This window comes from Artemia franciscana, chromosome 9 (genome assembly GCF_032884065.1).
Source record: "Artemia franciscana chromosome 9, ASM3288406v1, whole genome shotgun sequence".
NCBI lineage: Eukaryota > Metazoa > Arthropoda > Branchiopoda > Anostraca > Artemiidae > Artemia > Artemia franciscana.
The window spans coordinates 16,257,080-16,280,952 of NC_088871.1; the positions used below are offsets into that span (position 1 = coordinate 16,257,080).

The window sequence follows — 23,873 nt, forward strand, 5'->3', positions numbered from 1 at the left end:
GAGGGCCAGTGTTACGTGGAAGAGTACAACTGAATGGGAGCTGGTCAATGAACGGCAAATGACCAAGGTCATTTATATTTTGTTTGCTCAACGGTTGATACATCAGCTCCCAAATTTATTATTCAATCACAACCTCCAATTTTAAGGTCCATAAAGCATTTTACTAGCGATTATGATTTCTTAGTCCTACATTAATGGTCATAAAGAATCCATGAGAATTTTTTCTCATGGAAAAAGTTAGCCGTAGTTTTAATTTGTTCAGAAAACGATCTTCCATTTAAAGTCCCACTCTACCTGTCAAAACTTTCCGCTATGCTTCGTTTCAATGCTTCTAAGTTCATTACTTTCCCCGATTTTTTTTTTCTCGGAATAATCAATCACTCAATCCCAATGGATCAGACTGAAATTTCATGTGACACTTCGGCTATTTGTGTAATTGCTATATTTTCATCGTTTCTTTTGTTATTTTCCTTCTTTGCTTTCAATTCTATTGATTACTGTTAAAAATTGAGAACTGTCAAAATCGGAGAAGTGAAGGTCGTGTGATAATATATATTATATATATATATATATATATATATAATATATATTATATATATATATACATATATATGTATATATATATATATATATATATATATATATATATATATATATATATATATATATATATATATATATATATATATATATATATCGTCTGCATTAAGAAAGGAACCTTTTAATTACATCATTTTTTTTCAGAAGTGTCAGAACTTACTTAGAGCCTCCAGAGCTACGAAAGGTGCGTAGGAAGTCTACGAAGCCTCGCCAAACATCATGAAGCTGAGCTATAGCCCCGACTCCTCCCACTGTGGTTGAAAAGACATCTCCCCTCAACTCTGATCCCAGTCATGTGGTCGTCATTAAATGTGTTTTGATCGACCTGTTTTGCGTCTGCCTTGAGGGCACCACTAATAAGCTGTACATGGGAGTCGACCCTTTTACATGCGAAGTACATGGCTAAGGTGCGTCAATATCTTACGTTTCAGAAGCTCAGTGTCTGACCGGTGGGCTGGCAAACTTCTGTGTCGGTGATTTTCTCCTACCACGATATGTTCAGGCCTCCCCTTATTCAGGCATAGTTCAAACGAAGGGAGATTAGAGATTGATTAATTATCAAATTCATCTCCTCCCCCTTAGACCTTTCTCTATAAGAAAATAGCGACGAAGACCACACTGCCTTTCCATAACAAACAACTACAAAGTAGAAACAATAGGGAAAATCTTTTCAAGACAGTGGAAATCAGTTCTGTGAATATCTCAACCCTATGTCCAAGGGCCGTCTTCAGCACAATAGGAGAACGAGAGAGAAAATATGTATATATAAATAAACTTACATTAAATTGTGAGAATTAAAACTAGTAATGCTTTTTAAAAACTCTTTTAAAAACAGCCATAGCATCCTTACTTCAACGAAGTTCAAACAGGACTGACAAAAAGAACGAAGTGAGAATATAAGTTCATTCAAACTAAAGAGAACAAAGTGATTTTAATCAGGATTAGTCGCCTTTGTAGGGTCTTTTTCCTCTATTTTGAAAATCAGGTAAATTTTCTCAGGCTCGTAACTTTTCATGGGTAGCTTTAGACTTAATAAATTTTATGTATTTGAAATTAGCATCAAAAGCAAATTCTTTTTATGCATTAAGTCATGTCAAAACTCCCTTATTTAGAGTTTCTGTTATAATTAGCCAAAGTTGCTCCTAATGTGGTGGGAGGAGGAGATAAGGAAAGACTTGTCGGCTGAGCTGTGTCGGCCTCAGACGCCTTGTTGCTGCACCAAGTTGTTAGTAATAGTAAAGTAGTAATAGCAGTAGTAGCAGTAATAGTAGTAGCAGTAACCCCTAGCTCTTAGTCCGTTACCACAAACTGTTTGAAACGGGACAAGTGAGAATATTTTAATCTTCGGTATTATACGATTACTCTAGACTTTGAAATTCTCTAAACGTTTAGTTTTATAATATCTATAATCTGCTTTCATTAGAGGGGGATATTCGTTTTACTATTTGCTTGAAACGGGAAACTGAATCTCCATACTATAACAGCAAGCATAGAATTTTAGTTACAAAACCTGTAAAAAAAAACACATAATTTTAGCTACACTTTTGTTTCTTTAATTAAATACAATCGCTTTATTCATATAAAAGAGATGCATAACTTCTTTTTTTCAAGTGTCCACCTTCAAACTGAGCTTTTGCCACTATGTCTTGGGGGAAACTTTTTTATTTTTGGTACATATTTGTTAATTCTGCTTTCTACGCGGGAGTATACCCCTAATGCACACTTTTAAGCTGAGAGTTTCAAAATAATTTTAATGGATAAAAAATAGAAAGAATGAGAGAAACATAATTAACGCTATCTTTCGAAAGAAACTAAATTAGTGAGTAAAGTGTTTTGATTTAAAATAAAAAAAATATATTGGTTGCGTTAACTCTTTTTTTATACTTAGAATTTTCGATGGATTTTCAATGCAAAATCATAAATCGGTAATCGCTCCGTTCAAAACCACAATACATCATCTAGTGGGAAATCAATGTTCCCCTCCCCCTAATTTTTGAAAAAAATATTTTTTTGGTCTTTTCAATGAAATGTTACTCTTTGGATGTTTAACTGCAAATGATTAAGAAAATTCCCCATCCTAGATCTTTAAAAATAAATTACCCCTCCCCCTACATTTCCATGAATTGACGCCATTGACTATCCCTACACTTCAAATACCAATAAACTTTACGATGCTTTTTCATCATCCCAAATTGTGTAAGAGGAGAACAACTTATTATAACCCACCCTGACTCTCCTGCTTTCGACCATGTTATAGGGGATCGGTACTTGTGTATTATTCAGAACACACTCAATAAGAGAAGTTAGGCTCTTTCGTGAAACAAACTACGATGCAGGTACATTTTAATTAAATATTTGGTACTCGTTCATTATTCAATTGATTAAATTGAATTCAGAACACACTCAAGAATTTTGCTGATAAAATCCGGTTTCATAGCCACAAAGACAAAACTCAATTTAGTTTGCTATACATAGTGATAGAAGATAGTCTCTAAACATCAATTAAATAAAAAACAAGTTTTTTTAACTGAAAGTAAGGAGCGACATTAAAACTTAAAACAAACAGAAATTGCCCCGTATATGAAAGGGGTTGTTCCCTCTTCAACTCCTCGCTCTTTGTGCTAAAGTTTGACCCTTTCTCTCAACTTTACTTTTTAAAACAGTAAAAGTTATATATTTAAAATCAGCATTAAAATGCGATCCTTTTAGTGTAACTATTGGTATCAAAATTCTGTTTTTTAGAGTTTTGGTTACTATTGAGCCAGGGTGCTCCTTACTACAGTTCGTTACTACGAACTGTTTGATTTTGAAATTAAGATTTTGAATGGATCTTGAAATGAGATCGTCCCTAATAAAGTATTATATTTTAATCATATTTTGTTTTATTTCATTATATTTATCAAAAGTTTGGGCTATATATTTGCATATTAGGGGGGGGATGGAGTACATTATATCAAGTACTTAACCTAACCTAGCCACCTCTATATATAAAATATTTCATTAAAATGTACCTGCATCGTAGCTTGTTTCACGAAAGAACCTAACTTCACTTATTGAGTGTGTTCTGAATAATACACAAATACCAGGGATCTCTCTCAAAGTAGTAAAAAAGCATCTTCAGTCAATGACTTCTCTCTCTGTAGTTCATTAATCAAGAGGCCTTGTAAGCACTGGTAGCACCCTCGTGACACTTTCAATGGGGATGATTAATAGCCATGACATAAATTTCCATTACAAATTTTCCGGTTTGGGTTATTTTATTTTACGCGCCAAATCTTTGAAATTAAAATCTTTTATACAAAAGAAATATTGATGAAAGCTTCGATCCCTTTCCAAGTATTCCTGTCCTACCAGAGGCTACACCTATTCCGCCCTGTGCAAACAAATTTGTGCCTCCGAACGTATCTCCAGTACTCCTTTTGATACTACTGAGTCTATGTATCTTGCATTGGATCCTGCATTCTATTTCACATCCATACCTCGATCTATGCCCCAAGTCTACTTCCATCTTTAGGTATACAGTAAGTGACCAGTTGCGTAACCCCTCTGTTTAAACAGCGTTTGTAAAATGTCATCCTTGACAGAAAGAGGCGGACATTTTGAGACACAGGTTAAACGTAGCAAGTGTTTGAATTAAGATTGGCTGTCAGTTCATTTACATAAACTTTTAAAACTAATAAAAACAAACACAGGTATTTATTTTAAGGATATCCCGATAGCTAATTAAAAGATCGTATTCATGGGTTCGGTATTTACGCATTATATCAACCTCACAGTTGTCCTTCATCTATTTAAAATTGGTTTCTCTGTGTCCTCTCGGATGTAATCAGCTTAGCCTGAGTGAGATAAACTATGCAAGTACACTTTAATATTTTTGTAGTTTTCATAATTTTATTCCTAAAGTATTGGATTTTCATTAGATTTTGATATATTTCATTATGGTTAGCCTAACTTCACTTCCTGAGTGTGGTCGTTATAACACGCGAGTACCTTAGGTTGGATAAGTTTAATTTTTTGGCGTTATTTCAATTAAACTTAAGTCTATATATTTCCCATGGCTTTTTTTGCCCTCAAACCAGCTCATTATTTCCTCACATTGTCAATACTCTATATCAAAGGGGCGCCCATTTTCCACCACCTGGTGTACATCTCAGAATGCCATGTGTACTGCATAGCTCCACCATACTTGGCATAGTTTCCACCCCTCTTGGCGCAGCTTCTACCACGCTTTGAACACTTCTGCCCCGCTTGATACGCGTACGTGATTTTCGAAAGTGTGCACCCCCTTGCTCTAAATGCGTTTGAATAAAATGCTATGTTTTTTAGTGCTTGACAGAGGATTAAATATGGACATGACGGCAGAGGGGCTGCAAAATCTCTCACCTAGATTAATATCTGATAATAATAATGATAATAACAATAATAATAATAATAATAATAACAATAATAATAATAATAATAATAACAATAATAATAATAATAATAATAATAATAATAATAATAATAATAATAATAATAATAATAATAATGACAATAATAATAATAATAATAATAATAATAATAATAATAATAATAATAATAATAATAATAATAATAATAATAATAATAATAATAATAATAATAATAATAATAATAATAATAATAATAATAATAATAATAATAATAATAATAACAAGTCCTTAACAAGACCGTATACTTCCTTCAACGAGATTAAATAAAATAACAAGTTTTTTCAATTGAAAGTAAGGAGTAACATTAAAATTTAAACGAACAGAAATTATTACGTATATGAGGGAGTTCGTCTCCCCTCGTGTGGGCTTATTGGATTGGAATTTAAAACTCTAGTCCACTTTCACGAATAGAAGTAACAGAAGGGCAACCAGGCCGCGCTCCTTGTCGTTTTTTGTTACCCTTTTCAAGTTGAGAGGTATATAGTAACTAAATTACTATGTGCCTTCATTTATAAGGAATCGTCACAGGAACTCCGGAGGGGTCTCAATCGATTTGAAATTGAATGTTATGGTGCGCTTCTCACGAGTCTACAGCGATTCAAGAGTGATTAGACCCCTCTTTTGCATTTATTCCCCCCTGCCCTCTAAAGAAATTAACTGAAAATTTGTGATAGCTATTTTGATCATGTGCATCCAGGTTGCCAAAGAGGTCTAAAATGAAACTCTTAATGAAAGTTGTGAAGGATGTTGAAGCAGGTCTAAATATACTTTTTGCGTTCAGTTTGTCCAAAGGGTGTAAGTGAAAAATCTCAAGAATGGCTAAGGGTATTAAGGTGAAACTGTCAGGGAATGTTGAAGGAGGATACTTAACTTTTTTATATCCAGTTTGTAGAAAAAAGATATTTTCCCTTCCATACCAGGCACATGTCTGTGTCAGAGTTACCAATATAAGATTTTAACAAGTCAGAAACAAAAAAAGCTGAGTCATGCCTCTGATATATATATTTTTTTTTTTTCTTGTAAAGTTTTCATTCACACATAATTTTTGAAACATTCTCCCAGGAGTATTCTTATGTGTATGTTTTCTGAAAATTTGCATTTGAACCAAAAACTTGGTTCAGAAACCGTCCTAAACATCGATTTCAAATTTAGCAATAATTATGCAATAAGTATGTTTGACACAATAAACACCCAGATCACCTTTTGCAGCCTAAGAATTTGGATTAAAATCCAACAAATTAATTGCTAAGCAGAAAACATGAAAAAGTAAAAACACCCCAAACCTTCTATAGGCTATTGCGTCATGTGCCCTTTACTGAAACTAAATGTGTTTAAAACAGTTTTTGCATAACGTTTGGTCTCAGTTTGGTAATATATAATTCAGAGGTCAAACCCAACTGTGGCCAATACAAGGACCTTAGTCCTTGAAAGACTAAGGACTTAGTTAGAAGTAAAAAAGTGTCGTTAATCCAATATAGTAAAATAATGAAATGTAAAAAATTCTGCTAATTTAGATTTTCAGTTACTGACATTTCCAGGAATTAATAATCATTGTACATTAAACCCACAGTCTATTTTTGTTAGTTTTTCTAGTCATCTTGACTATTATATTTCATTTCAGTTTCCGTCGATGCTATAAAAAATTAAGCCACTCTATAAGAAATGCAATTCTTAGTGAAAGGCAAATGATGCAATAGTCTTTACAATGTTTGCGGGGGGAAGGGGATTGGTAGTAACTTAACTCCTGTTTTTTTTATTTCTGTTCGTTTAAGTTTGACTCAAATATTGATTTCAATAAAATCCGATCTGCAAGTCAAAGGTATTTAGGAACGATAGGACTCGTGGCCTAATTGTTGCAACTTTTTAATCCTGAAGTTCTAGAAAAGGGGTAGAGAATTTCTTTACTTTTGTGCCTCATTTTGATTTCATCTTCATGTCTAGGTTTATGTGTTACGCTGACGTGACACTTTTTCTGATGTGAAGATACACCTTACTCAGGCTTCTTCTGTCGGCCTCCTAATATGCAGTTGAACTGCAGATTTCCACCATGAAAAAAATGTAGCTGCCAGCTGGTGTCATATTATCTGTGAGAAATTTGTTGTTGCAGCTTTCTGTTCTTGTGAAATAAATGAGTAATTATTTGGTAGTTATTGATATTTCATAACTAGGAAGAGAAGCCGAATAGTGAGGCCTAGAAATTAGATTGTAGGCCTAATAAATTAGTCAATCCTACAATCAAGTAAATCAACGCGTAAATGATTCTTACTATCTGCATCTAAATCAATGAACTTAACTTCAACTGATGAATCACAATACGTACAACGTCTGTAGAAATAGGGATACCTTGGCATTGAGAAAGACTGCGGGATAATATTTGGTAATAACTTTTCAAAATGATTATGAACATTTTTATTCAGATGCATAAAAAGAAAAATAATGCAAGAAATCCACATAGACTGACAAAACAACCAATTATTGTTAGACATCTTACCTAAATTCGAAAAACTTTATAGCGTTTTACCCATCACCTTAACCGCGAGGAAAATCCAAACCCTTGTAGCGCACCGCACGTAAATGTTTCGCACGTAAACGCTTTTCACTATTTTTTATATCACTCACTGTACCTACATCATATATGCAACAGATATTTATACATACACAGTTTGAAACATTATGCATTAATTACTCATAGGATGAACACTTTTTCTTCCCTTGATTTCCCTGTAGCCTGTTTAGTCTAATCCATTTATTATTTCAGACACCAACGGCAAGTTATTTATTTGTCATGGTTAGCAGGATGTTTCCATGAAAGTTGCAATTAGGTCTCGAAATTCATTATTCAAAATTATTAGCATTTTGCCTTCAATGATAATGTTCCGATTAGAGTTTGTATTTACAACAAAATGCAGTTTTTGAATAGCGACTAAATGAAACGATTTGTGTGTTAGGACAAATGGATTTTGTTATTTCCTGTTAAATATATTTATCCCATACACTGTCAAAAAAATTGTTTGAGATTAAAAAAAAATGAAATTAAAAAAAATATTATATATTTGTAATGTTCATCAACTACAGAATTGGAACTTCAACACCTGAAAGTAGGTGAATTGAATATTAAAGACCTTATTGGCATTCCCTGATCATTATTAAATTTCGGATTTGTTGAGAAACAAAAATGTTGGATTTCCATACCCGAATTGAATTTCCAAACACGACATGTTGGATTTTAGGATCCTTATTGGATTTCCATCTTGTTTGTTGGATTTCCTGTTCTTTAATTGAATTTCAATCACTACCGCTTTTTAATTTACCAGGCCTTTACGAACTAATTTCTAGGTTTTACTATTCGGCTTCTGCTCCTAGTTTCGAACCATCAACCATATTTTTGTTGGATTTCCAGTTCTTACATTGGATTTCCGTCACTAGCGTTGTTCAGCCTCTTAAGCCAACAGTTTAATATCTTTAAACTGCTAAAGCGAATCATAGGTATCATTTTCATGATTCCCTTTTTCTAGTTTCAGAAGCATCAATAAGTATCAAAATAAATAGTCATTAATTTTCCAAAAACAGAAAATTACAACAAAAAATTTCTCCCAGATAGTATGACACCTCTTGGCACTTGTACTTTATTATGGTAGAAATCAGCAGTTTAAAGGCATAAACAGCAACCCGACAGAAGAGATTGGAGTCAGAAACACCTTCACATCAGAAAAAACCGTGACACAAAAACCTGAAATAAAGATGAAATGAAATTGATGCACAAATAAAAGAGAAAAGCTACCTCCCTTTTTTTGGAACTCCAGGTCTGAGCGGTTGCAGCAATTATGCCATGAATCCTGTCTTTTCTGAATACCTTTAACTTGCCAATCAGATTGTATTGAAATCAGTTTTCGAGTCAAACTTAGAACAAACTGGAATCACTAAACACTGTATTTAGGCTACTGGAATTAAAGGAAATAAAATCTCTACAAGAATTGAGATGACTGTGTTAAACTAATCAAATAAAACTGACAGTTTAATGTACTACTACTACTACTAACAACAACTCACCGCAGCACCAAGCCGCGTGAGGCGAGCAAAGAGAGAGTTTATTATACGGTTATTAAATCCTGGAAATCAAAGTACCTCAAAATCAAATTTAGCTTTTTTTATATATTTAATTGAAGACCACTGCACAAAGACTGGACTTTGTTTCAATAATATAATGTAAATAACACGTTTTAAATATACTTGTTTTCGGTAATGCGAAAATGAATCAATACCTTTTTGAAGGTTTAGGAGTGTTTTAAGTTTTTGGTTCAACCGAGGTATTGACTCAAAGGCATATTCTTAGGTAACGGGTATCCTCGAAAGAGCTCTGCTGGGAGAATGTTTCGAAGATTATGTACGAATGACAGCGGTATCAAACAGTTCGTGGTAACGACCTGTAAGTAAGGAGCGACCCGGATCAATAGTAACCGAAACTCTAAAAAACAAAATTTTGATACCAAAAAATACAACGAAAGAATCAGATTTTTATGCTCATTTTAAGTATATATCTTTCATCAAGTTTACTACTACCCATCAAAGGTTACGGGAAAATTTGCCTTATTTCCAAGAAAAAAGAGGAAACACCCCCTAAAATTCATAGAATCTTAATGAATTTTCACACCCTCAGATTCAGCGTATCAAAGAACCCTACTGTAGAGGTTTCAAGCTCCTGTCTGCAAAAATACGGAGTTTTGTATTTTTTGCAGAAGAACGATCACGGATGCGACTTTTTTTGTTTTTTTTTCTCTCAGGGGTGATCGTTTAGACCCAGTAGTTCTACTACAGTACATCTTTGAGGACGACTTAATCCCCCACAGTCCCCGGGGGAAGGGCTGCAAGTTTTAATCTTTGCCCATTGTTTACATATATTAATTGTTATTGGTAAATATACAGACATTTTCAGGGGGATTTTTTCTGGTGGGGGGCGGAGGAATCTGGTTACGAGGGAGGAACTTTCCATGGAGGAATTTTCAATGAGGAAAGATAATTTATAGGAAAGGGCCGCTGAATATCCCGGCATTCTTTAAAAAACGATCAGAGATTAAATAAACAAACAAGTTTTTTCAACTGAAAGCAAGGAGCAACATTAAAACTTAAAACAAACAGAAATTATTACATATATGAGGGGATTCGCCCCCTCATGAATAACTCACTCTTTACGCTAAAGTGTTTTAGTACTTTCAAACGAGCTATTTATTCTAATTAAACGGCCTTTGTGATTCAAGGGTCATTCTCAAAGAATTGGAACAAAATTCCGACTTAAACGTTTTTTATACAATTTTAAAATCTTGTACAATATTGTAAAACTGCATAAATTTGATAAAATTTATGTAATTTTAAGCAATCTGAACCCCAAAGACCTATGATCAAGAAACTGATGACGCGTCACGAGATCAATTAAAGGAAAAAAAAATATATTATTAGCTCTATATCTGAGACCATCAGGGGGAAGGGATAAACCGTCAGAGCAGTAACCATAATATTTAGAAATGGCATAAAGTAAGGAATCTAATGGTACTACTTTTACTTGTATAGCTTGTTTCAGGAAATTCCTGAGAGCGTATCATTTGGACCATATATTTAAACATTGGGGAGGGGTAAAATAAGCCAAACCTGTAATTAGTAAGTTATATAGATATTTTAGTTTATTTTTATTGTACTATTTCCTTCTGGAGAAGCCAGCCACTAAACAGGAAACACTTTCAAAAATTTAAGGCATACATTATCAATTTAATAAAATATAATGAGCACTTAACATTATTGTTAAGACTTCAAGCCACAGTGATGTTCTCTTTGTAAATGCCCTCCCCCCCCCCGCCTGTTTAGCATTTTGAAGATCCATGGTTTTAATGGTCTTATAGTTATCTAATCGTAGTTTGCCCGCCGGTTAGAGGCAAGATATTATTTTGTATATTAGTTCATGAATATACAAACATCCAATTTTTATGAAACTTCTACAAGCTAATCTCAAATCACAACATTCGAAAACAAAATCAGAAACAACTCAAGTAAAGACAAATATATATATATATATATATATATATATATATATATATATATATATATATATATATATATATATATATATATATATATATATATATATATATATATATATATAAATATATATATATATATATATATATATATATATATATATATATATATATATATATATATATATATATAAAAATATATATATATATATATATATATATACATATATATATATATATATATATATATATATATATATATATATATATATATATATATATATATATATATATATATATATATGTAAACAAACAAACAAATTACCTTGGATTGTCAGTCAAATTGACATATACTGACATTTCTTCGTTAAGGTTTTGATAATTTTTCATTAATGTAAGTAAGGAAGGCGAAAACATTTCGGTACGTGTTTATTATTCAGAACACACTCAATAAGTGAAGTTAGGCTCTTTCGCGAAACAAACTACGATGCAGGTACATTTTATGAGACAATCCGGTTTCATAGCCACAAAACTCAATTTAGTTTGCTACGCAGAGTGATAGAAGACAGTGTCTGAACATGGATTTCGAAATGAAGATTTGGGATTTGCCAAAGACTGAAAAAGAGGCAATTATATTTTTCCAGGATAAGGGGTTGTTGCCCACAACAAAACAGTGTGACAATCAGTAACTTTCTAAACAGTGGAAGCAAATAAATTACTAAGTTTGAATATGTTAAATTTATATGGAAATAGTTTGATTCTTTAACCAAGGTTGTGCTCGATTTGGAATCTGTGATCCCAGGAACAGTAAGGAAGCATAGTTTTCAATTCTTCTCATATAATTTGTGTTGAAGAATAGATTTATTTAACTGGAGTTGCCTTATAATATTGTTACTAATTTATGCTCTTTGCTTGGAAGCAAAACAGCGTCATCTATAATAATTCTTAATAGCGGATTCTAGAGTGCGTTCATATTATTAAATTTTACTAATAAGCGAGCAGAAGAGGGGAGTTTCTTGTCGCAAGGGCCGTTGTACCTGCCGGGAGTGTGACTCCCTTAAACTGCGGGGATCAGGTAGCAAGAAACTACGCTTCCCTCGCTTATTAGCTTAAATAGCTCTGTATTACGTCGTAGTTTATTGAACTGGCTCCTCCCCTCGGACTTTGATTTTGCATTACGGATTGTGACGTGGCTGTTGCGATGGGGAGTAATGAGAAATTGGTTTGGAATGCGTTACTGAATTATGCTTTCCGTGCGATAAAAGCTGGTAATCGCTCGGAGGATATAGCGAAAAAAGCAGTCGAGTTTTTCTCAGAGGAAGCAATTGCAATGGCGAAGGAGTTATTGTGGCCCCTAGCAGGAATTACCACACGTGTTACTGCGCGATCGAAGAACACCGATGATATCCTGGACATATTAAAAGTATTTCGGGTTTGTGAAGATAAAAATATCTCGTTGCCGCGGTTTGTGATTTTCGAACCTGATGAAGTTCCGATAATCCCGGGAGAAGTGACGGCTACCCTAACCCGGAAAGTAAACGAATTGTGTGCTAAGTTCGATAGTTACGTGGATTCTAATCCCTCTCCTTCTGTCTCTGCTATGCCTGCGGCAGAAACCAACACGATCATGTCGAAACTGTCATATGCGGTTGTTTTGAAGAATCCCCCGAAAGATCTTTCGAACCCTAGCGCTCGGAAATCCTATTTGGACAGAGTATGTGGTGATACTAGTTCGAACATTGTGGAGCTGAAACCTAGGAAATCTGAATGGAGAGTAGTCTTGAACAACAAGAATGCTGCCGAGTCCCTGGCTGAGGCAGTGGGTAAAAGTGACTCAACTATAAGTGTTAAAGTAAAAACTCCCGCTTTCTTCGGAATAATCCGCCACGTTCCCACTGAAACTTCAGATGACGAACTGCGCTCAGTTGTACCGAACTGTGTTAAGGCCGTACAAATTGGTAGTACTCGGTCATTCAAATTACAGTTTGAAAGCAAAGCTCATCTCTTTAACGCAATGAACTCTCCGCCCATTTTTGGTTACGAGCGACTACCCATTACAGAATTTAAATTCTTACCGATGCAGTGCTACAACTGTCAGTCCTACGGACATGCAGCAAAATCTTGTGTAGATCCCCCGAAATGTTCAAAGTGCGGTGGAGATCATTCCAGCTCTCGGGACAATCCATGCCAAAATGCCCCCAAATGCGCTCTGTGTGGTTCTTCTCGACACCCGTGCTACAGCTTCCAATGTCCAGTAGCTCAGAAGCTAATTTCTAAACAATGATCGGTGATTCTATACGGGTTGTTTCATGGAACTTAAATGGTGGAGTGGTTGATAAAATGCCACTGTTAGAAGGATTGTTATGTTATAACGATGTACTCTGTGTGCAGGAACACTTCCTCTCGAATCAAGCCGTTAGTCTGCTTGAGCTAAACGATGGCGTCAAAGTATTTGCTACTCCTGCAAAGTCATCGGGCAGGGGAAGGCCGTCCGGTGGAATCGCCATTCTTGTTAGCAGCAGGTTAAATCCCATTCTGTATAAATCTTCAGACTTTTTTGTTGCTGTTAAGGTGCACAAAACTGTTATCCACTCTGTGTACATGCCAACAGACTACAGAGACAGTAAATCAGAAAAAAAATTTAGTGAAGCCTGCAGTAAGCTATCGAGTTCGGTGGGCAGCTGTTCTAGCCAGGGCCTTGAATGTATAGTCGCTGGTGACGTGAACTGTGACTTGACTGATGAGTCTAACGCTCGAGCACAGATCCTCCTATCTTCCTGTGACGGTCTTCGTCTTGCTAACAATGATCTGTGTTTTACTTATATCCATAACTCAGGCTCGACTTCATCTCTCGACTTCATGTTAAGTTCCATCCAATCTCCAGCTTGCGGCAATTCGCACGTAGATCTGAGCGTAAGCGCGTCTGATCACTTTCCAATTATAAACACTTTTCGAGTAATTCCTGCCTCTCCTAACCCCCCAACTAATGAAAAGAAGTGGAAAATCAAAACTAATTGGAGTAAAATTGACCTGGCTACTTATCATTACGTATTGGATGAGATTCTCACAAAGATTAAAGTGCCGTTCCAATTACTACAGCAGAGTGTATGTATTCAAGATGAAGAGAAACAGCTGCTACTAAACATCTACTGTAGTGAAATATCTCACGCACTGTTATCTGCCGAGGCCGCTGCGGTCCCCATTCGTAAAGTCCGAGTGGGAACGGAAATTCCAAAGTGGTCCGAAAACCCTGCTCTAAGTGAAGCATGTGGTCGTGCAAAATTTTGGCTTAGGCTCTGGAACGAGTGTGGTCGTCCGAAATCAGGTGTTGTAAATGAAGTTCGGCTGTTCAGCAAACGCAGATTTGCCAAGATTTTGTCTAAGCATAAATGTGAAGTGATCGATCAACATAGTCAATTGATAAGTAATGACCCAAATGCTGTGTGGAGATTTCTTAAACGTAATGGTGATCAGAATAGTGTTGAACCTGTGATCTCTGAGCAAGATTGGGTGTCCCACTTTACTTCTGAGTTCTCTCCACCCGAACAAGATCTTGAAGATAAATATGAAGTCGAACTTGATAAGTTCATGGAATTGCCTAGTTCTGGTGTTGGCTACATAGTAACTGTTCCTAATCTGATTCGTGCAATTTCAAAATTAAAAAAGAAACAATCGAAAGGTGTCGACAAGTTGTGTGGGTTGCATCTTGTACATGGTACTGCTGGTCTCCTGAGTCATTTAGAGCTTCTATTCCAAATTATCTTTAATTCTGGTCTCGTTCCCGACGTTTTTGGTACTGGAGTAATTACACCTATTTTGAAAAAAGGGAAAAATCCGTCTGAATGCGTATCTTACCGCCCTATAACTGTTTCGCCGGTTTTATGTAAGCTTATGGAATTGCTAGTTATAGATCATATTGCTTTTCAATGTTCTACCCCCGATAATCAGTTCGGATTTAAAAAAGGTGTTGGTCGCGAGCACGTCCATTATATTCTTGCTAATATATTAATAGAAGCTGATGAACTGAATGAATCCCTTATTCTAGCGAGTCACGATGTTAGACGTGCTTTTGATTCTGGGATACATCCCCAGTTATTAGTGTCTGCTCATAAACGTGGTGTGGACCGATCGGTTATTTTGCCTTTTCGGGATATGTATAAGAAGCTTCGAGTCCAAGTTAAAGTCCCGTCTCCTAACGGGCCGATTGTATTACCAAATGCTATTCCGGTTAGAAAGGGCATTAGGCAGGGTGCAATTTCGTCACCCCGGTTGTATAATAATAGTGTTCTCGAGGCCCAAAAGTTAGTGCAAATGAGCTGCATTTTCCGAGGTTTGGATGTAACATTACTTAATTACGCAGATGATATTTTTAATTTAAGTAGATGTTTGTCTCGTATTGAAGAAAATTTTCAGATTCTAGATGATGCTTATAGAGAGATAGGCCTATCTTTTAATGCAAGTAAAAGCGAGATTGTTGCTTTCAATAGGAGAAATGCAGATTGTATAGATCTTGCTGTCAAATTTGGTGCTCAAGAGGTTCCACTGTCTGACTCCATAATGTACTTAGGAATGCCTATAGGTCATAACATGGCATCTACACGTGCTCGCCAAATAAGTAATTTCGCAGAAAAGGCACGTAAGGCTTACGGGGCGCTATCTTCAACTAAAGCGAAATATAATCGACAAATTCGAGCTAGGCTATATAATGCACTGGTGATCCCACACTTTCTGGCTTTATCACCGTTTTGGCATATATTTAGTGTTAGTGATAAAAGAAACCTTCGATCACTTTTTTACAAATATGCAAAGTTTCTTTTAAATACCCCACCGTGGGTTAAAAATTCCAAGATGTCTGCAAGGTTCGGTATCACAGATCCGATTGCTGCTGTGACGAAACGTCGTTCTGAATTTTTGGGGTCGCTTGGGCCTAGTAGTCTGGCAATTGCAATTCGTCCTTAGTGAGTTTTTGTAATAATGTTTTTATTTATTGGCGGTGTATCGTAACGTTTGTTTTTTGTTTGTGCAGTTAAGTGTTTGTTTTTTTTTTGTTTTTTTTTTCTTTTCTTCTTTGTACTCCATTCGTGCCATTTGTGGTTTTGTATCGAGTGGGTGAATAAAATTATCTATCTATCTATCTATCTAATGGACACAACATGACTTTATACTTTTACGGGAAGGAAAGCATAGTAATAAGAAATACATAACTTCAATTATTGAGTGTGTTCTGAATAATCCACAAGTACCAAAGCCTATTTTTGTAGACAGGTAAATTCAACTCATTTTAAAGTAAAAATATATTTCCTTATGTTTACATTAATTTTTTAAGCTCAAATGGACAATTAGCATCCACCTTTTTCCGTAATAATTCCAATATTAAATTGAATTTATACTGAACAAAATACTTTCAATGGTCCCATAGTCAAATTTAGTATAAAGTTCAAGAAATTTCAATCTACCGTTTAAGTCCAAAACAAGTTGAGTAATATAACTTATTTATGTTGATAATTAATTTTTTTTTCTACTGAAAAGTGCATCAACCTTAATAATTTCAATAATCTGTCAAATTGCAAACAGCAAGTCACAATTTCAGCACAAAAAATGGATATTTTTTTTTCATTTATTAAAAGTTCAGCAAAAAATTTTGTTGGAAATCAATCTCTTTTTTCACAGGGTATAAATAACATTACTGTCTTATAAATCTTTTTTTTTTCATTTTCGGTGGGAACATCGTTCTAATGACCAAAAGCCCTTAAAAAAAATCCCAAGAAATGAAGCCGTTCTAGATTTTTTTTTTATTTATTCATCTAATCAAAAGTTAAACCACAGAGATCTTTACAAAGAAACTGCATAAATAAGTATAGACCATAAAAGAATATTACCTGCAATGTTACTAAAGTTGCGTTAGAATGTGCATTCTATTCTAACTTTAGATTGTCACTGTCACGGGGGGGGGGAGGTAAAGAGGACGTCTTCGTCTGAATCGTCATAACGGACCACAGCCCATTGTAAAAACCAGAAAATTAAACTGGTCTAAAAAAACTGTCAAGTGAGAAAAATTTGCCATTTAAAGTTGCTTCAGGAACGGTAACTATGATTCCGATTAATTTTAATGGTAAAAGTTACTGCTAAAACAAGTTTATCGCAATTTCGAAAGATAGCCTGAAAACTCTCGAAAATTATATTGGATTGAAGACTGTACCGTTGGAATTACCATTGTCTAAAACCCGATCCCACTTGAAAAGTTACAGCCCCCCCCTTCCACATGGATCAACAAGGAAAATCTATTTTATACATGGGTAGCACTGTTACGTCCTCTTTTTTTTCGTATTTTTTTTTTATTTTTTATTCTTGGTTGTTTTTGTTTTTCTTCATCTTGATAAAAACATGGCTTCAAAAATGCAAGAATGGCCAACGACAAAATACCAACAAAGGTCGTTGGGTAAACAATCATTGACTATAAGTACCTTTCAATCAATTTGTCAAAATAAACTTCTACAAAATTTTCCTTCCCTATAATCGCATGGCGATAACGCCCATGTTCTAGGACCACTATTTTGATAAAGAGTCGGGTGCACCCTTATTGAATAATCAGCGACCGTGCTCTGGTGCTTCAATGGTAAACATTTTTTAACTTTCTGACACAGTAGAAACAATGTAAATAAATAAGATAAGACGTTACTTTCGCAGTAGACATACTTAGACGAATGTAAATCAGCGGTTTAAATTCATGGTGATTGTGTCTATTTGTAACATATACCATAAGAAAGCCTACATGCGACCTTTATAACATGAAAATAGTTATTTTTTATTAATTAGAAATGACCATTTTGTATTGAAACAATAGCTTAGCTTATTAATTGTGAATCAATATTCACATAGTTACACAAAGCCAATAGTTTGACTAAGAATTTCTGGGGATGGGGGCAGGCTTGACCCCTTCAAAATCGAGCGATATAGCATGTTTCGACTTAAATCTCCTTAGTGCTCCGCCGGTATACTTTTGGGGAGTAATCTCTTCTCCTATACCACCTTTACGTGTAGTTATGCTTATAAGATATTTAAAAATAGACTTTAGGGGTATGCCACCTGCACTTTAAAAATCCATTCAGCCAAACTGATAGGAGAATGTCTGTTCGTATTCCATCGTTTTTGTAATTAAACGAGGAAGTTTAGAGTCCAGTATCTGTTTTTTGCTTCAGTACAGTTTTATAATCATTTTTTTTGCAAAGCTCCCGAACTAAATTTGAGAAAAGTTTGTCAAAAACGCGAACCAAACCATGATAATAAGCATAAAATTAACAATACAACTACAGAAGAGAGAATAACTAGATCTACGTTGCATGGGCAACGTGAGGTGTTGCGGCAACCTTTGCTCGGCTTCGCCGAGTAAAGTGTTGCGAGAGCAACACTTTGGTTTTGTTTCCTCGCTGCGACTAAACGCTGAAGTTGTTAATCTGTAAGGATGCTAAAATACATACTAGGAACACCAACTCGCAAAAGTTGCAAACTCCTCATTGCTAAAGATGATTGTAGCCTTACAGCCGTTTATTACTTACAAGTCCCCTACATGTCTTACCACTGGAACCAAATTGGTCTTACCATCAAATACAACGGAAACAAAAAAATAGGTACACCAACTAGTAAGTTACGAACCCCTCATTGCCGAGGATGATTATGAGCTAACAGCCGACTGTCGCTTACAACTCCCATATATGTCTCACAATTGGTATCGGCCTATTTTTGGTTTCAGTGTATACCTTACTACTGAAGTTGTCAACCCCTTTAAACTTTCAAACTGGTATATCTCATGAAGGAATTTTTGTACAAAAAAATGGATGACATATACTCTGATCAGCTCATCAAAAGCTATCGACTGCCGTCGAAAAAAAAAAAATCTATATGTCTTAGTTCAAAAGTTGACTTTTTTGCCGTAGGTCAACTTTCTAACGTCATCACTTAGAAAGGAGCAAAGGATAAACTCTAATTTCTTTAGCAATGAGAGAACTTTTAAAGTTTAAGAGGCACATCTGATACCATTTCTCTACCGCAATCCCAAGTGCGAAAAACCGAATGATAAACTCAGCTGAAATCACGAACAGAAATGGGTAGAAACAATAGATGGCAGCACTTTCGGACCCGTGGGAAAATGCCGCTTTTTTGCTTCTCTAAATTTTTCTATTTATCACTCAAAGAAGATATATTGGCTGTGGGGCAGGGTAACTGTCGCATATATTTAACACTTATAGATTTTAGTCCATCTTCAATTTGAAACTGGTGCCTGCGTGCTTGCCTGCTAGAACGGAGCTTTCCACTCGAAAGCAGAACCATGGTTTGATGAAACGAAAGCTTGGCTGCATAACTTCAGATAGTCCTCTCTGACATAGGCTATACAACTCCTCTTCACTTCACACACTATAGGCTCTGGCTCAAGGACAAGCAAAAACCATCCTTTTTGGCCCCAGGCAAGAGTTCTACGAACCTTTCCAAAATGTAAAGTTATATTCATCAATCCGGCCTAAGGTCCACACTTTCCGTAAAAACCGCAGAGGTTAGACCCTTACCACTTTCTAGCAATAAGCTGAAATCGGGGTGCTAGGAACAAAAAAAAAAAAAAAAAACACGACAAAACCAAAGTGTTGCTCTCGCAACGCAATCACACAATCAGACTCAGCGTATCAGAAAACACTGCATTAAAACTTTCAAGCTCGTATCTACAAAAATGTGGAATTTTTTATTTTTTGCACAAGACAGATCACCGTTGCGTGTTTATTTGTTTGCTTTTTGTTTTGTTTTTTTGTTGTTTTTTTTTCCCCAGGGGTGATCGTTTTGACCCAGTGGTAAGTGTCCGAAAAATTAGAGGGCACCTCCCACGCACATTTTTTTTCCCAAATTCACCGGATCAAAATTCTGAGATCCATATCAAACTTCTGATCTTCAGTTTAATATGGCTTTCACTTTTCTTTAGAAAACTTCTTTTTCGGAAAGTTTTTTATTAATTTTTATTCGTTTTTGATTGCCAAAGTTTCAAGTTTTTCAAAAACCTCTATTACAAAATATTTTTTTTTATTCCAAAATAGATTAACTGTTTCAGTAAGAATTAATACATTTAATTGAATTTTTGATATATAACGATATTAATTGCTGAAAGCACATCAGCTCATGATTTTGTTTCACCCCGAGCCAGATTTTAAGCTTTTACGCTTCTAGGCCCAAGTGTTTTAGTCGCTCCGTTTTTGCAAGATTTATGAGAAATCTCCAAAGCTGTGGGAATAGTGACAACCGCAGAGCTTAATGGCCTATTGGTAAATCCTGGACTGGCATCACTGCATTTTTTGTTTATTTTCAATGTTGTAATAATTACAAACAAAAATATTTGTAAAATAATTATTTTTTAGTAAATCACCAAATACAAAGTAGGCTTTGTGAAACGGGCAGTAACCATACTCTTGTCTGTAATGAAGACACCATTCAGTAGAAGTATACAACCCCTACTCTCTGAAAACGACCGCAGTCTAAAATCCAATCCTTTCCCTAAAAAGGTTTCCTAAAACCTTTTTAACACCTAAAAAATTGGTTTCCTAAAAACCACTCCAATTCTCACTTGTATTTTTTCTCAATAATTATAAAAAATAAGGTAAACAAATTTTGCAGAACATTCATATGGAAGAGGCGGTCGTATAAACTTTGGAGGGGAGACGCAAATGATTTGAAATTGAAAGTTCTAATTGACCTTTTAAGAGTTAAAATTAACCCGATCGTGACTAGCCCCCCCCCTTTCCCGACCTTCTTCCCCCCAAATTTGTTAAATCGAATTTTGTATATAGTCATTTTGTTCAAAATAGACCAAACGTTTCTTCCACGTTCTATATTTTTTGTGGATACAGTAAAACACTTACAGTAAAAGTTTTCGGTTAAAAATCCAGTCTTTTTTTAAAATAGCATTGGCATCATTACTTCTTAACGAAAAGTTCAGTCGAGACTGTGTGATAAAAGCTAACATTTTACAAGCTAAAAAGGTTCATTCATTGAACTAACTGTATTTATTAAAAATTGGAATAATTTTGCAATATTTGCCTTCTCTGCAGCTAATCTTGTAATTCTTTTGGGATTGGGCTTGTTTTTATTCGTTCCTATTTTTGTTTTATTTTGAATTAGATTATTTTCTGTAATCAGTTTTGTGTACATAGGTTTGAGTGTGTATTCACCCAAGTCTCTATTTAGGGATGTATTATTATTTAAGTTTCGTTTGATTTCGATTGCCTCGCGGACAGTTTGTTTGATTCCTAGGTCATTGCTAATTAGAATTGTTTCGTCAAATAGAACATAATGGTTTGGATTTTCAAAAATACGATTGCTTAATTTTAATCGAAAGATATGGAGTTATTTTTAGATTTTAATGCTTTTTCAATACTTTCTTTGTGTTGCTGTAATCTTGTTCCTAAATTTTAGTGGGTTCGACCAATGTAATAATTTCCACAACTACATGGTATTTGATACACCCCTCTTAGACGAGTAACTGGGGTTTTATCCTTACCAGAATTGAGAAGATTCATTATACTTAAATTACTTGCGAATACAACACGTAAATTGTTTTTGAAACAAACTTTTTTCAGTTTTGAAGTAATTTTCGGAATATAAGGTAGGTAAATCGTGCTTGTGGGATTATTCGAATCGTTTTCTGGTGTGGGATTTAAGGCTTTAGAAGAATGCATCTTTAATCAATTAAAGATTTAATTAGAATTGATTGATCAATTAGAGAATGCATTAAAGAATGCATGTTAATTAAAATTAACAATCTAAAAAGTATCTTTTTCTTCTAGTATGTCCCTTCTGAAAAGGCCACATTCTAAACCTTTACCAAGTTTTAGATATGAAAACATATTTTTCGACACTAGAGAATTCATTTTCGAGATAAATTCTCGATCATCATCGAGAATTCTTTCCATGACCCCTCTAATGATCTTTTATAGCCCTAGGCTATATAAAAACAATAACAATAATTGATGAAAATTAATTCAAAACAGATAGAAATGCAAAAAAAAAAGGAAATATGATTCATTAATAATTGCTGCATATTACAAAGTAAAAATTCCATCATTTATTTGGTTATTTTCTTTATACATACTAAGGCTATATAAGACCATTAGAGGGGGGCTGGGGACGAATTGTCAAAAACACAAAAAAAAACAACACAAAAACAGAAATGAAATTAGCAATATAAAGTGTCTCTTTTTTGGTACTTGTCCGTTATCCAGTAAACACTCGAGAATTGGGATCTATTAATTCAGGTAATAACCGGTTTATTGCTGTTTGTATACAGAGACAATTAGCTTCGATTCAGTGGAAACTACATTGTTTCCATGTTTTAATAAATATTTAGTTGGTATTTCGGTTGGTTAGGTTACATTTCGCATCCAGCCTCGCTATACTTACCCCCAATCCTCCCTGAAGTGCAAATATACAGCACAAATTACATAAATCCTATCTATCTCCCAAGTATCTCAGTTTTTTCAACCCCGTATCAGCAGATCCAAACTGTCAATTGTGTACTGGCTAACAGATAAGTAACTTTTTTTCTAGGATCCCTCCTTCCGAAAAGTAGCTTTTTATAGACCTTTACCCAAATGATTTCAGGGGCAAAGCTTGAGTTTTAAGTTTCTGGAGGGGGGATATAAGGGCGACAAAATCGTTCAGCGTTCTGACAAACGCGGACACACAAGCTAAATTAAGACGTCAAAGGCACCCAAAGTTCCAAGGAGTCGGCACCCAGTGCTAACACCATGGAACTCTGGGGGAGAGTGATTTACCCACCTCCCTTAGTTCCTATTCTACAATATTACATTAAGATAACACAAGAAATGTCAAAGCAGAAATATTTTGTTGGGCTGGAGAGAGGAAGAGAATGGCACCAGTAAACTCCTTCCCGAGCCTAGATCCATTCCTAGGCGCTAGCCTAAAAGTTTTATTGATGTAATACTTGTACTATCGAAAGGCCAATAAACTGAAATTTCAGTAAAATTCTGATGTGATAAAGCAGTGCTTCCCAGTGATGATCCATGATACAGAGGCGGTTTTAGGGGGAGGGCAGAGGGGGCACTTGACCCAGGCGCAGAAATTTAAGGAGCACAGCATTTCAAATAATGTATTAGAGGTAATTACTTGGCTAGAAAAAAAGACAAGAGAGACAGAGAAAAAGAAGAAAAGACCTGTCTTCCTAATCAAGCAATTGAGTTAAATGAGCACTTAAACATCAGACAAGACACTTTACTTATCTATCAGACAAGACAGCATAGCCAAACCGTTAACCAAATTGAGATGGTCAAATCCATGCGAAGTCTTCATTAATAAATGTAAGCCATTGTAAATTTACAAGCAAAAGCACCTTAAATCTAACAAAATATCTCCAAGTGATTATCTCCCATTAGGGCTCCTCAGAGGAATACCCCCTGCATAAGTGGGTTTCGGCGCTTTAATTTCCTTACCGGGCAAGGTGGAGCGTCTACTATAAAGCTCTTTTATGATATCCCTATGTTAGGTAGAACTTTTGAAATATATGCCTACTAGTAAAATTATTCAAAAAATATATAAGTAATCTAACGATTATAATCATTTTGTTATTTTTTAAATTGTATTTCTATTAAGGTAAAGGAAAACACCCAGTCAAAAAATGAAAGTAAACGACGAATTATTAATTAATTAATTAAATAAATAAAACTAAATAAATACAGATAAATAAAAAAAATTAAAATGACTTACTCAAAATAATTAATAATAAATAAAATAGTTTAATAAGAAA

At 34.8% G+C, this 23,873-nt stretch overlaps 1 protein-coding gene across 12 annotated transcripts in view; it reads right to left on the bottom strand.

The window, feature by feature from the left end:
- LOC136031053 (collagen alpha-1(XVIII) chain-like) overlaps positions 1 to 23,873 on the bottom strand; it is a 442,617-nt gene that overhangs the window by 418,317 nt on the left and 427 nt on the right. For 8 of the 12 annotated variants that reach the window (XM_065710276.1, XM_065710275.1, XM_065710273.1 and 5 more), the window contains exon 1: positions 1,380 to 1,459. The exons of the other annotated variants lie outside the window; for them this stretch is intronic. In XM_065710276.1, the coding sequence (XP_065566348.1) occupies positions 1,380 to 1,444 (65 nt within the window). In that variant the 5' untranslated portion in view covers positions 1,445 to 1,459. Of the gene's footprint in view, positions 1 to 1,379; positions 1,460 to 23,873 lie in introns of those variants that run through there. 12 annotated transcript variants of the gene reach the window in all.